Source organism: Mytilus galloprovincialis, chromosome 3 (genome assembly GCF_965363235.1).
Source record: "Mytilus galloprovincialis chromosome 3, xbMytGall1.hap1.1, whole genome shotgun sequence".
NCBI lineage: Eukaryota > Metazoa > Mollusca > Bivalvia > Mytilida > Mytilidae > Mytilus > Mytilus galloprovincialis.
Window position 1 is genome coordinate 50,182,359 of NC_134840.1, and position 16,269 is coordinate 50,198,627.

At 32.8% G+C, this 16,269-nt stretch overlaps 2 protein-coding genes across 2 annotated transcripts; one reads left to right on the forward strand and one right to left on the reverse strand.

Moving 5' to 3' along the window:
• The first annotated feature begins 240 nt into the window (after window positions 1-240).
• Window positions 241-5,236, forward strand: LOC143068229 (mitochondrial amidoxime reducing component 2-like). The gene is made up of 7 exons (XM_076242125.1): window positions 241-660; window positions 1,238-1,414; window positions 1,808-1,985; window positions 2,183-2,323; window positions 3,972-4,036; window positions 4,686-4,757; window positions 5,009-5,236. The coding sequence occupies exons 1-7, from the start codon at window positions 437-439 to the stop codon at window positions 5,127-5,129; spliced, it is 978 nt and encodes a 325-aa protein (XP_076098240.1). The 5' UTR covers window positions 241-436; the 3' UTR covers window positions 5,130-5,236.
• A 2,355-nt stretch (window positions 5,237-7,591) lies between these two features.
• LOC143066721 (mitochondrial amidoxime-reducing component 1-like) lies at window positions 7,592-15,203 on the reverse strand. The gene is made up of 6 exons (XM_076239532.1): window positions 14,762-15,203; window positions 13,136-13,315; window positions 12,740-12,914; window positions 11,498-11,638; window positions 10,938-11,002; window positions 7,592-7,703 (listed from the first exon to the last, which is right to left on the reverse strand). The coding sequence occupies exons 1-6, from the start codon at window positions 15,001-15,003 to the stop codon at window positions 7,592-7,594; spliced, it is 915 nt and encodes a 304-aa protein (XP_076095647.1). The 5' UTR covers window positions 15,004-15,203.
• Window positions 15,204-16,269: the final 1,066 nt, after the last annotated feature.

The following is a 16,269-nucleotide window of genomic DNA, read 5'->3' on the forward strand; positions in this document are numbered from 1 at the left end:
TGACCCTATTTTTTTTCTTTCTTAAAAAAGTCGACATGGCCTGAAAGCGGACGGAAAAGGACCCTAAAATAAACTGTAAGGTAAACCGAACTTTAACTTCACCGTTCGCTCGACATAGATTTCAATTTAGTATAGTATATCTGTAGTACGTAATATAGTTTCAGATTATATAAGAAACCTGTTATTTGTACTCGGTGATAGCTGGATTAATAAGTGGTCAATACAAGTAACATTTTCAACTTTAAACTTTCCAAGTGTTTAATTGTAAACTCGTCAAGAAATTAAAAAGGAATTCAATTCTTACCGCATGACCTTTTTATTGTCAGTTCCTGATTGATCTTAAATAACTTAAAGAAACTACTGAATATCACAACCTAAATATTTTATCCTGAGACAAATTCTTATCGGTCAATTCATACATAGGTTGTTATTCGCCATGACAGTTGACGATCCTCTTAATTTGGTTTTAGCTTTAGCTGCTGCAAGCACAGTAAAATATATTGGTGCATCTTTGTGGAGGTTAAAGAAACTCGAAAAATATGAGTTTGTAGGCAACGTTACTGCATTGGATTTATATCCAGCTAAATCATGTGGGGCAATTTCTCTCCAGTCAGCAAATTGTACCAGAGGTGGATTGAAGCATGACGGTGTTACTGACAGGTGAGCGAGACATTTGTTCACATTAATTGTAAAGTTTGTATCCAAAACAAAGATTGCAGGAATATGTGTTTGCTTGTTTCAAAAGACGAGTTGAACCATCGGCATCAGTTTACTCTTTCAGTATTTAAGTTACCATTTCCAAAGAAACAAAGCTTCTATTGCTGTGATTTATTTGTATGACTTAAACAATGAGACCTGTTAGAAAAGGAGAAAACAATTTGTTTTTTCCAAAATACTAGATATTGAATATTATTGAATGCTAATTTGAAGATTTCAGTAAACATGCTCGATTGTTCTTGGTTTTAATAAACAAACAAACAAAAATCCCTTAGAATGACAAACTTTGTAACTCGACTTGCCGATACTCTCTGATAAACGGTTTATATGTGTGTAACTGTTTTCGGGAAAATCAAATGTATTTGATAAAGCGAAATTATTCGCCATCAATTAAGAGACACAAGAATGTCATAAGAGAGGGCAACATATAAGAAGAATTAACTGAACATGGCACCAATAACAACATGTTAAAACATAATAGCATTGTACTAAAGCACAATTATTCTCCATATATATATAGACACTGGATGATCGTCAGAGATGATGGGGTAAAAGTCAATATCCAACAAGAACCGAAAATGGCACTTATAACACCAAGCATTCATGGTAATAAGCTTTGTTTTGATGCTCCTGGAATGCCGACTCTGAAGTTGGAAAAAAATCCCAAAGAAGACCCATCAATATTCATGGATTGCAAGTAAGTTCTATAGATACATTGTATTTGATTTTTTTTCCAAAATTTACCATTTTTGTTTTTATGGATGGAATTAAGGGATTTAAAAATCATTGGTTACTGGTATTTTTCAATTATAGGTATAAAAAAATGGATTCATATTTTTTTTAAATAATTTTCTGGTGGTTTTTTTTCCATTGTTTTTTTTCCACGTTTGTTCTGTGGGTTCTTATTCCAGCCATATATAATTACTGTGGAACTTGATATATTGGAAAGATGTTAGCCATCACCAGTTCTTTCGATTGTTTTTTTCTATTTTTACCTTGTATTTTGTCTAATAAATATATTTGACTTGAAGATAGATTGAACAACAAAAAGCATATGCATATATATGCAATGTTTTGTTTTACATTATAGACCTAGAGCTAAGGCAATGACTGCAATGTACTGTGGGAAAGAAGCCTCGGAATGGATTAGTAAATATCTTGGTACAAAAGGATTGCACATCGTTGTATCGACAGAAAATATGGCAAAGCGAGATGTCAGTGAACTAGCTCCAAGGCCATGGTTAAATGTACCAGAAACGACTGATAAAGTAAGTTCAATACAAACACAACTTTTTTTTTTAAATATAATAGTTGAAACATTGTCTACATACTTAAAAAAAAACCAACACATTGTACATAATTTTTATGAATTTTGTATAAGGGTTATATATATATTAATGCACTAATCGTGCATTTGAAACTGATCACCAGACATTGTCAATAAATTCTTTATTTCACATTTCAGGTGACGTTTTCTGAAGTTTCCATGTGTAATATAGCTTCCGAAAACTCACTGAAAGATCTGAACAGCCGATTAGCAAATCCAGTTAGCATGGGCAACTTTCGACCAAATATCATAATAAATGGATCTCTTGCCTATGACGAGGTATGATATAATATTTTAATCCATTCATGTGATCCTCCTTTTTTGTTTTTTATTGCTAGTGAAATATGTGTAAGAGGGTCTGGATTTTTTTTTTGGGGGGGGGGGGAAGGTCTCTTATTCTGTTAACATTTAATTTTCACCCCTTTTTTCTCTATAACCCCTTTTTTCTCTAATCTTAAAAAATGACCCCTTTTTTCTCTAATCTTCTTTTTTTTTGGCCCGTTATTCTCTAAACTTCATTTTTAAGGGCATTATTCTTTAATCATTTAACCCCATCTAAACCCTCGTGTAAGCGTGGAAAAGGAATTATTTGGAGAATGATTATTCTGAACATTTTAAACATCGATTTTATTCCATCACACAAAACAGATAGTGAGGTAGAAAGGTATTACCAAAACAATTAAGGGGGCTCGCGGGTCTAAATCTTTTTTTTATATATAGGATTTCGCTATATTTTTCTATAAATGAACTTTATCTTATACTTAATAGAAAAATAAAATAAAAGATCACAATCTGCCTTCGAAAGAAGCATACATTTTTGTAAAGGTACTTTTTTTTCTGTTGAACTCATAGGAGAAATAAAAAAAAGAACTATATTACAGAAATCGCTCAAATTTCACAATAGTTTAGTTTAAGTACAGCTCATTTGAATATAATAATAAAAAAATTATAGGTCACCGATGAGTTAAAAAAGATCTTTCAATTTTAATGCCAAAAATGGCATTTTTGCACCAAAGGGAGATAATTTGGAGCTTTTCCAATGATATATACATTTTAAAAGTCACCTGGGGCCAAAAATAATTGATTTTTTGAATTTTTTTTGTACCATATGATAAAGTAACAACTAATAAAGTAATAAATAAAATTTGTAATGAAAAAAAAAATGTTTATTTTTTTTCTGAAATTTTTATACCCTCGAGCCTCCTAAAGACTAACTATGGGTTAGGGAGGTTATCTGAGACACATTTATTGATTTATTATATGAGAGGCGGAGGTTGACACCAAACAGACAAACTCTTAATTATATTGCAAATGTCTATCTATGACAAGCAAGCACATAAATGGTTTTAGGGAGGACATATGGGAATCAATTATGCGACCTTGAAAGTCAAAGGGGAAGGTCAAAGGTTATTTTCTATTGTACGCTTCACATCTTCTTGAGGTGCTGTATCCATGTGCCAAATGTCAAAAGGCTGTCAAAGGATAAAAAGTTTTGGGCCGGACAATAAAATGTAAAAAAAATCAACTATTTTGACCTTGAGAATAAAGGTTAATAAGATGTGCGACACACCGTTTATGGAAACACACCTATATGCCAAATATAAACGAGATAAAAAGTTATGACCGGGAAGGTTGTATGAAAAGAATAAGAGAAAATACAAACCAGCAGGTGAAAGTCAAAGGGGAACATCAACATGTAAGAAGGTACTTAAGGGTCAGTTAAAAGTCGTAAGTAAAAAGAAAACTATCAACATTCATAAAAGCACCACACGAAAAGCTGAAGATTGAAGAACACAAACCCCATCAATAACCATAGGATAAACTAATGTGCTCCGAAATGGTAAGTGCTGATCCACTAGTAACACCCTTTCGTATTGCTCATGGAATAATACATCTGCACATCCTTTCCATTGAAACTTTTTTTCAGGACAATTGGCTGGAGATGAGAATTGGTGAAAGTGTATACATGCGAATATTAGAACCAAACCCAAGGTAAGGTTATTGTTGAAGGCATTGATATGTTATTAGCAAAAAAATATTTTAGCCACGACATTAGAGAAGTCCAGTCGAAATCTGCATATGAATATGAGTGCGTTTAACTACTACTTACTCTGTATGGCTGTCTGTATATACACTTATGTCTATAGTTATTGGTCTAATGTTGATTGGCTACCACGGAAACTGAGATTTCTTTTACAAATAAAACTAGACTACGACGGAATCAATTGAAATGTAGCATAGAAGTTTAATAAACAAACAAAAACAACATATAGTTGCTTGCATCAAATTAAAAGTGTTCAGTCGCTATCTACTCTTTTGCAAAGTGATATCATAGTATGTGAGGTAACTTTTTTCTCGTTGTAGCGAATTTTTATTTTTGATATTCGACGCATTCTTAAAACTTGTATTAAGTTTTCCTACCATTTTTTCTATATTCATCACATGTTTTAGTCTGAAATGGTTTTTGTTTACTGATTGCTTTAAAATAATTGTAATGTCCACCTCGCAAACTTTACTGCATACTGCATGCTACTTGCTCAATAGTGAATCGAAAGTGAGAAGATTGATTTTATTAGAACAGTATTTGTACTCGGATTTTTTTTAACCTCGAAGTATATATGATTGTACCTGTTCATTGCAGGTGTTTACTGATAACTGTAGCCCCGAACGGGAAGAGAGACCCTAACATTGAGCCATTGAAAACTCTCAGAAAGTAAGTTCCAATTTTATAATAAAAATTAACATTAACGATTATAGAACTTGGTTATGAAAACTTGTGAAACAAATCTCTCAAACATTTTGGTGATTTCAACATCTTAGAAGAAACTTGTTAAAGAAAAGTTCATTTGACACCAAGGAAAGTAGCTTTTGCGTCTAAAATAGAAAACTTCCCTTTTATTTAAATGGTATATTTATAAAATTTTGAAAGTCGTAGAATTTATAATGATTTGTGTAAAATTTCAGATTTAGGAAGACAAAACCTTACGGTGATTCTCCATTATTTGGTATTAACACAGCAATAGATAAAGGAGGTATAATCAAGATTGGAGACCCAATTTATGTCTTGAGGAAACCAGTGGCATAGAATCATAATTTATACACAAATATTAACAGACCGTATTTCCGACATATAATCAAATGTATTTGCAACATAACATGTTGATTAAAAATTATGAATGTAGTTGAAGTAAATCAAGTCTTGTCATTTAAACAAATCCCATAAAGTATGGCACACGGCTTGTGAAAATGTAAGATTTTTTAAAACGATTATGTGACAAGGAAACATTAATTTTGTGTGAATATGAAGAACACTAAACTGTAGAATTTTAAAAGTGTAATAGGAGAAAATAGTATATCAAAAGTAATTTCACATAGTAGAGGTAAAGAAACCCCGATTTTTTTTTTGCGTGCGTCAAAGCAAACAAAGTATGTCTATAAAATGTACATTACTTAAAATAAGTTTATATGAGTGATCTCCCCTGATATTGCAATGACTTATGTATTTGTTAAAACAGTCGAAATAAAACAAAGCACATGTCATTGTTTATTCAGATAAAGTAACACACAAAACAATTGCATTCCTTTCTCAAAATTTGCATATTTTGTAAAAAGATATGCAATTTTACGACCCAAGATGGTGGAGGACACCCTATGATGTCCCTATCTACAGAATACCATGGAACACAACGACACCAGATACATTGTCTGACGAACAACACTTGGACCACATGGATCTACTGTAAATTTTGAATGCCTTCAGGCATTAGAGGAGCAGAGGCACTACATACACCAATCAGTGACCATGTAATTTCAGTCGTTCTTCTTTATAGTCTACAGTAGTTGTTTTAAGGTAATCCCATGAGAATTTGCCTATACAGGTCTCGCATAGAAATTCACGAAGCAGCTTCACAGTACGAAAAAAAGTAAAACGGGATAATCAAAGTTATAAGTTAAAAAATGACGGATAACAAAATAGACAACAGAAAAGGATGAAACGACAAATATCAGTTCCCAGAAAACTTACGTCCAAAACTTAATGTGTGACATGTGTTACTTCGGACGGTTGGTCAGTTCTTAATCAGAAGAGATTATAGTATGTCATGATTTGGAAACCATGCCGACTCTAAAGAAAACTATTATTCATTTATTCATTATTCAATATTAGACAAATCGGAACACTGTAAATATATATTAAATTGTATTGTGTTTACAGTCATTAAAATAACATTGTTGTTATTATTAGAAGTTACAATATATTTGGCCTGAGTGCATACTTGTAATCTTGGGCAAGTGAAGTATTCTATGGTGATTGTTTTACAGTGACATTCCTACTTCCTAATCACATACACTGGGTCACCAACTTTAATTTCACCTTCTATGTCAATAGCTGCATTCACTCCGAAAAATGGAACAATACCTTCCATTACGCACCTGTAACTGGAAGAAAAATTACCATTCAAGTAAAATAATTTAACTACCAAAATAAATTCACCATAGATATTAGGCTTTAAATATTATACGCCAGAAGTGTGTTTTGTTCACAAAAGAAAACTCAGTGACGCTCAAATTACAAAATATAAAAAGGCCAAATAAAGTACGAAGTTGACGAGCATTGAAGAACCATAATTCCGAAAGGTTTTGCCAAAAATTCAGCCACAATGAATACATGCGATCCGCTAAAAAGAACAGTTAACATATTTCGAAACCAGAGGCCAAATTTACAAAAAAAATCTTCCGAGAATAAATAATCGCAAATCATGAACATTACAGTATAACTTACGATACATTTTTGTCGAGAGGCAATTCCTAAAAGGTAGTGAACAATCGTCTTTTAGAGGAATTACTACCATAACGGGTCAGCAAATGGTTATTGTCATATTTACATGCTTGTAGATATTGTATACCAACCTTTAATGCCGTAAACAGTATCTACCTATCTATCATATTTTTCAAGATAGAGTCCTCGAAAAATATTAAAAAAAGTCGTCTTTTAAAGGCAATAACTCCTTAATGGAGACAACAGATAGTTATGGCCATATCCGCATTTCTATAGATCTTTTATTTCTGATGATTTTTGTTTACAGTTTCTACCTTTCTATTAGTCAAAAATCGTTATTTACAGCAGCGCTTGCATGTGAAGTATATATCTTTCAGTTGATACGATAATCTAGGGCTTGCATACTTTCATTGATACAGAGTTGCTGCTCACAAGGAAGCTATTAAACCAAGAGTTTTAAGTGACGAAATTGAAATTCTATAGGCTCCGTTCGCTTCCAAAACACTTTAGCACTCTACACGAGTTGATTGACCATTATGGAATATCTTTAACAGGTGACGACGGATATGATCCAATTGTCGTAATCATATGATCTATCCTGGTGGTTATGTTTGTAAACTGACTGGGGATAAACAAAAAGTTCATACTAGATACCCTAAGGATCATTCAACCAAAATTGGCTTGAATTGCTCCTGTACTTTCAGAGGAGTGATGGCAATAGCTCCCTTGGGCCATGGCCATATGTGCCAGGTGCGGTAAAAAGGTAATGTTTAGAATATTATAATATGTACAGCAGATTTATAAAGATACATCGGCATTTTCATCTTTTGTCTTCTAGTGTCTTTATCTCCCGTTGCAGGATCAACTGTTGTTAAGCTACATCTAAAATGATATATATAAGTCAACATATAAAAAAAGAAGATGTGGTTTGATTGCCAATGAGACAGTTTTCCACAAGAGACCAAACTAGACAGAAATTAACAAGAATAGGTAACTGTACGGCCTTCAACAATGAGCAAATTCCATACCGCATAGTCAGGTATAAAAGGCCCCGAAATGACAAATGTAAAACAATTCAAACGAGAAAACTAACGGACTAATTTATATACAAAAAAATGAACGAAAAACAAATATGTAACACATCAACTAATGACTTATTCACAGGCTCCTGACTTCTATGTGAAACATTAATATATAAATATTCAATGTCTGCTATCATTATAGATTCGAAAAAAGACATCGAGACAGGAGCTTAAATTTGAACTGGAACTACTCAGTGTATCCTTAGTATAACCACTTTCAGCTTAATATGTGCAAAGTCCATCGCTATTCTCAGCATAACGGTGGAGTATTCAGCTAATTCTATGAAAAGTCCAGTCATCCGGGAAACAAAAACTCACATGTTGTTAGTTTGCATCAAATAATTGCCTAATATACTGAAACAGTTAATACAGGAATATCCACTATGTTCTATGTCTATAGTTACGATGAAAATTTTGCTTGATCAATAGTGAACTTAATCAAAAACTGAACAGTAGACCCTCTGACTATCCTCTGACTATTTTCAGCAGGTGAAGACTTGCAAATTGACAATTATCTTTCAAAGCTTACTTTCTAAAAACATGACATGGTGTTATATAGCCATTTAAGACTAGCGGCCTATCAAGTGATTTAAAAGTCTTCAATACTTGGTTTTAACAGGTTTAAGAACCTACTTACATTTTGTCTTTATAAAAAAATGCCGACACTAACAAAGTGTTAGCTTTAAATTTGTTTTATGAATGTTTTTAATCGTTCATTATCAGTTTCTACGTCTGTTTGAACCTTAAAGATTACTGTTTTGTTTTGAAAGGAAGTAACTCCTTACTAACCCCGTATGGTTGCTAATCCTATACACTAACCATGTATTTTTTAGGGTACCCTATACCAAATATATATATTCACCACGTGTAGTACGTTAACCAATTATATCCCGATAAATCTATAGGAGGTAAGATAAGTATGTATGTAGGACTCTAAAGTGCGATGGGGACGCTAAAGTACGATGGTCACGCTAAAGTGCGATGGTCTACGCTAAAGTACGATGCCTACACACGCTAAAGTGCGATGGTCCGCGAAAGTATAGACGTAATAAACGACTTACGTACTATGGATTATGACGTGAACAGTCTTTTATACAAACAAAAAATGAACATGCCGAAAGATTAATGTAGAATATTTGATTAACAACTTTAAAGCAAATGTCCATGACTTACTCAGTTTAAACATGATAACTGTGATTTGTCGGCTGAAGCAAATGTGTTTGTTTTTGTAATATAAGAAATATTTGTCCAAACTTGATATATTTATTTGTTTTTAAAACACTTTACGTAGCCTAATAAAACCTTATCAAGACTTTGAAAAGGTCTCCGAATCGACGGGACGTACACACTGACAGAACTATTTGCCACTGGTCTTTACTCAAACAACGATTCACTCATCAATGCATTACTGAAAAAGGGTGAGGTTAATTGTTTTCTTTATGTAGTATCACAGATCCGTTAAAATACAATTAGAAATAATAAAATAAAAAACATACCTCCCCCCCCCCCCCCCCCCATTTTACCAAAAACTCCTTTCTTTGTCTTTGAGCACGCTGATACAGCCTACGTTTTTATGCGTAATCGAGACATCTTTTAAAAACTACTGCAAATCATCCAAAATGACTTTCTTAAAGGAGCAACCACTATACTTAAAAAAAAAGGGGGGGGTTCTGAGTCAGAATTTTTCTCGCGCGATAGTCGGTTATATTTAGTTTTTTTTTTTTATCGATGGTACCAATTCAATATTTAACACTATAATGTATGGGAAATTTTGGATTCAGTTTATTAGTTCATTCTAATCATCTGTATGACCCGATTTTTTTTAATCAAATTGTGGAAAAATCCATCCCCCCCTTTTTTTTTTTAAGTCAAATGGTTGTTCCATAACTGCTACAAAAGTTGTTTGAAAATTTGAATTCGGTTCTATGTAATGAACATTTTAATGACATATAGTTTACCAGTGTGAACAAATCTTATGTACAGGTAAATAAACAAGGTGTATAGATGTGAACAAATTTAATGTGAAACTAGTGTACATTACATTAAACCAAATGTAAACATGTTTACTGTACACGGCGTTTGGTGTGAACACGGCCTAATACTTTAAGCCCTTTAACATTACACTTTTAGTTCTATATCACTTTAGCGTGATAAACCATCGTATTTTAGCGAACAAACAGCCATCGCACTTTAGCGTGATACACCATCGTACTTTAGCGTAGACCATCGCACTTTAGCGTGACCATCACACTTTAGAGTACCATCGCACTTTAGAGTCCTACATATATATAGTCATTTTTCCCCAATGCCCATACCCCTCCCCCATATGAATTTCCTTATAACATATATACATCATATTACTGCCATATATTACATATATTTGTCTTCTATTCTAAGAAGTGATTGATTCCTGGAATGCTGAAATAATCTGTGTTAAGGCTTGGGTTGCATTGAATACATGTTAGATTGTTTGTTTTGTTGACATGCGAGGCACTAGAAAGGTCCGGGTCTGGAAGTGGGTTGAGACACCTATATTCGGTGACGGGGGTGCCGGATGTTTTTTTTTTATTTGATTGATGCTTGTTGTATTTTTTGTATATGTTTGTTTGTCTTGAGATTGTAACACAGTGATGACTGCTGTAACCATATTTTGACTATTTTACCTATAATTTCTTTTTTGTTCACGCATCGTTGTAAAATACCTGAATTTGATGCGACTGTCATAAAAGTGAGAGGTTTAGCGCTATAAAACAAGGTTCAATCCAGCATTTTCAGCATTTGAAAATGCCTGTACCAAGTCAGGAATATGACAGTTGTTGTTCATTTGTTTGATGTGTTTTATCCTTTGATTTTGCCATTTGATTAGGGACTTTCCGTTTTGAATTTTCCACGGAGTGCAGTATTTTTGTGATTTTACTTTTTGCATTTTGAAAAATTAATCGAATGGCTATAGGACACCGGCACAAAGTATCGGGAAACCCTTAAATGACCCTTTGATACTAATTCAAATTATGATAGTAATCATAGTACCTACCTATCGCATAAATCCAACATCCTCATGTATACTGAATTGCCAATTTTCATTTCTGCCCAGTTGTCCTGTAACAAACAAAAAACGCTTGTTTAGACAATTATTTGATAATTTTAACTAAAAAATCTAAATCACCAGTTACACGTTGTACAATTATTATATCCTAGCTTTTTAAGTTTTTCTTCTTCAGTTGTTTTACTTCAAACCTTTATTACATAATTCTGTTTTCATTCAGGAAACATACAACTGAAATACATTTATTTCTCGATCTCACGATCATTCTATTCCATTTCTATTGTATTGACCTGAAACCAATAAGTTTTTGTTTTACCGAATTCAAACTTCGTACAACTGGTGATAACTGTATTAACCCGTTTCTGAGGTAAACAAGTAATACACAAATTACAACAATGACTTGATTCTAACCTTTCCACATGATCCACTAAAATCTATCTACAACTACGGCTATTTTTTTTTATAATACTATGTTATACTTTCGATGACAGGGTGATTATGAATCCTTTTTTAAACTGCATGTATTGCTTGATGAAGAAACTATTTACCTCGTCATATGGACCACAGCCGTCGATAGTAATATTTGGTCTAAATCTGGTCATTGTTACTTTCTTCTCAAGTCTTGTATTGAGATCGTCTAAAGATGATTGCGATAGTATCATATAAGCACCAAAGTTGGCAAAGGCACCCTGAAAATTGTATAATTAAACTGTGTTCAATATCATACTTATTAATAAGATATAAAGTGTCATTGCATGAATGAGCAGAAATGCGCTTATGCATTTCTTGGGTTAATTTTGTTATAAAGTGAGACCCTTAAAAATACCATTACAGAAGACCTTATAAACTTGAAGACAGCATCATATTTTGCAATATCGTAACATTACTCCAAAGATATCGTATAGATATTTTTGATATGTTTTAGAAGAACTTTCAACGAGTAGGTTTGGTGTAAGCATAGCATGTTAAGCTATATCAGAATTCCATTATAAATAATTGACTGTAGTGAAAATACAGATTTGAAAGGAAAAAATATATTTTTTATTATAGACACATTTTAACCAACATAAATTCCCGTTAATTTCAAACTACTGACACGTCTATTAACCGTGAACTGAATGAATGATTGACTTGTCTTATGATGTCATAAAAAGCAATATGGAACGAACCAACAACTATATAACTACCATAATTAGCTTCCTATAGTACCAAGCATTTGAAACTTGATTTACAATAGAGGGACGAAAGATACCAGAGGGACAGTCAAACTCATAAATCGAAAAAAGAAAAAAAAATGACAACGCCATGGCTTAAAAATGAAAAAAGACAAACAGACACACAGTAGTACACATGACACAACATAGAAAACTAAAGAATAAGCAACACGAACCCCACAAAAAACTAGAAGTGATCTCAGGTGCTCCGGAAGGGTAAGCAGATCCTGCTCCAAATGTGGCACCAGTCGTGTTGCTTATGTGATAACAAGTCCGGTAAATTATGTGCCGTTGTGTATTTCCTTGTTCAAATTTGATGTTTTTGTTGGTAGCTGCACTCTCCAGGTGTTTTATTGTGTGTTTCAGTTTTCAGACATAAGGTCTAGATAGACACAAAGGGTTGGGGTTTGCGCACGTAAACTGATTTAACCCTACCACATTTAATTGTGTGCCTCAACCAATTCAGAAGAAGTCGGGTGTTGGTTGTGATACCTGTTATCAATGTGTTTTTATGTATAAATGTATTTTTCATGTCCATAGTGCATTAATTAGTACGCAGGTATCAAATATATATACCAGATCTCCTTCAACAGCGGGATTGCCGAATTTTTTCACTACTAAAGAGCTATCCCTTTTTACCATGTATGGTGTAGAGACAACTATCGAAGGTCCGTCATAACCAAGATATTTAGCTATCCAACTTTCTGCATCCTTTCCACAATACAGCCCAGTTATATATGCATTCAAAACTCTAAAAAGTATTTGTCCTTGTGAAATGTATGACAAAATTGCAGTCAAGACAAAAAAATAAATAAATTATGAAGCTATTGCTATGACATGGTTTACTCAGGGGCATTGTTTTTATTTGATGTCCGACTCGTCAAATAAAACTCCTGCATCGCGATTTCAATAAACTGGAGCCTGGTCTGTTATTCTTTTGTCATTTAAACTAAAATATCATTGTAAACAAACCTGCATTTTATTAACTTTGAACTTTTGTCGATTGGTGGACATATTGGCAACACTAAAGTTGGCATCCCTGGTGCATCGAGAAGAAGGTTGTCACCATCTGATGATGGTTTGATCAAAACTAATTTTGGTTCCTGTCTGGCAGACAAAAAAGATCCACTCCGTCGTATTACCATCCAGTGTCTGAAAAAAATACATATTATTTTTATCAATAACACCTTTTGTTTCAACTTTTCACTATTCTGATTTGTCAAATATGGAGAGCAAGCAAGATTACGCTTATAATATAAGCAAATTGGGTTTTTAATCAATTTGTGTACTCTGATGCTGACCATACTAAAATTTTATTTTTACATGGGGCCAGTAATACATATTTAATTAATAGCAAGATCAACAACATTTCAACATGAATTTATTTAGAATGTTCAAAAACAAAATTACTGAGAAATTATGTACATAAAAGAATCAGTAATACATTATAGAGATTGGTAGTTGTGTGCTCTAATAGGAACAGTTTTAACAGTCATGCATTGGAAAACTCCTGACTGAATTCAGTCAAAATTCAAAAACCAAAAAAACATCTTATAGTTTTTCATATTGATAGTTTGTCCAAAACAAAATTTAAAATATATATAAATTTAATAATAATTAAAATCTTGACTGAATTCAGTCACACCATTATTCATTGAAACTTTTAAGTACATGAGTTTGTACTGTAGAAATATTTTTACGATATACTGAACACATTTTAAAATTATATCTGACTGAATTCAGTCACATACAGTTATTAGCAAGAATATGAATGTTTTCGCAGCCTTGTTTTCTATATTTCGCACCTCCTTGATTACGTAGCCTTCATAACATACTTCGCTAACAGTTTTTGTTTGCATCGCTAAATGGTCTTCAAATTCTGTACGAGCTGTTTTGAGTAATTTGAACTTGAAAAGAAATCCCAGCATTTTTCAGTTGGTTCAAACAAGGATTTGCATAGTCTCACTATAAAAATCCTTGCTTCAAACTAAAAATTAGCAAATGACAATCGAATACCTTACTCAATGTACTTTCGCAGTATAACTATACACTTAATTAATAAGTTCCGTTTATCATGAATGTTGGAATGATAAGCACCTGAAAAGAAAAACTTTTGTCAGAGAGGGAGGATATGTTCATAAGCATAAAAACAAGATGTGGTATGATTGCCAATGAAACAACGATGTGTTATGATTGCTAATGAGACAACTATCCATCATAGTTCAAATGCAGTGAATTTCAGCAACTATAAGCCATCGTATAGCCTTCAACAATAAGCAGAACCATACCTTATAGTCAGCTATAAAAGACCCCGACATGACAAAATTATAAATCAATTCAAACGAAAAAAAAAAACAATGGCTCAATATGTAATACCCATTCGTTCATTTTTTTGACTGAAATGAATTAAAATAATTATGAATTATCAAACCTAACAGGATGTATTAATAACTTATAACACAATAGAATGGAACCAGCATGGTGCCGCATAAATTATATCTAAATAACTTTATAAATTTGATTACGAAATCCATATCAATAAATACAATTTCAAAGTATGCACATGCGCAAGATAACATAAAACACATTTGAACTTACCTGTCTGTAATGTTGTTGTAATGTAATCCTGTAATTGTACATTTAGCCGAGTCAAGATGTATTGGACCACCTGATTTAACAGGAAACTGGTTTATCGATTTAATTGTCCCAATTTTTTCAAACTTTTGAAGTTTTTTACGTCTGCAATAAAATAAAAATGCAATTTTTGCAGAGGAAATTGATACAATGGCAATGAACACAGTGCTATCTGACATGATGTGTGTATCATTTGCCACACACATATATATTAAAGACCAAAAAGAACACTTTATAAATATCACGTACGACCTTTATGAAAAGTAAGCCACTATATCTAGTTTTAACGTTATCATCTACTACATAATTGGCATAATTTCACTTCTGTCAGCTTATTTGGGTCAAGACGTCTGGTTAATTTTGCAGATCTAATCTAAATAATTTATTCATCACCAAAATTGTTATGCAGATCTGTAATCTTGTAATAAAACTGCTTTAGATTGGCAAAGATGGCAGACATAACCTTATTTATTACATTAGTTACACGTTGTACCTTTCGAAATTGAATATCAATAAACGTGCATCTATAATATGTATTAGTCGATTTGTATAAGCATTTTGTTTGCAATGTACATTTTGAATTATATTCATTTGTATCGGAATCTCTAGAAGACTGTGTATATTGTGAATTATATTCAATTTATATAGCAGAATATGTAGCGTACTGCTTATAACATGCATAATACATACGTACAGTAGAAGCCTGACGGAAATTGACAGTTCTTCAAAAATGAAGAGAAAATAACATTCTATTTCATATATTTTGAAAACTATTAAATATATGCATAAAATGAGAATTAAGTTTCTATATTATTTAAAGTTTTTTTGCTTGTTTTTGCTTTAAACATTAACTGTTGTGTTTATATTAAAAATAGACTTTTGAAGTGTGTATACCAATGCGCAAAGTGAAGCATTACCACCATTGTAGCTGATGTGTCAGCTGATCTGAATGTGTGAGTTTCATTTGAATCGGGCCATTACTTTTTAGTCTCGCTTACATAGGTATTACTATCAGGCGGTTGCCATGTAAACTATCAATATAAATATTTCGATTGTTATGCGTAATAGGGAACTATATTTGGTATTTGGGTTCCTTAAAACGTGTACATAGTCGTCAGACAGGTTTTACCTGACCTCGACCTCATTTCATGGATCAGTGATCAAGGTTAAAGTTACGGTCCGTTTCTCAGATACTATAAACTATATGTGGTGTATGCAATCATTGTAAGGGATACTTGTCAGTCTGGCAGGTTTTATCTGACAGTGACCTTTTTTTCTTGCTTCATTGGTTAATGTTATGTTTTTGTATTTTGGTCATTTTTACAAATTCTATGAGCAATAGGGCAACAATATTTGTTGTATGGAATGATTGTAAAGTGTACATGTTTGTCTGGCCGGTTTCCTGTTCGACATGTGGCACCCGTCGTGTTGCTCATGTTATTACAAACCCGGTAAATAGTCTAATACAGTAG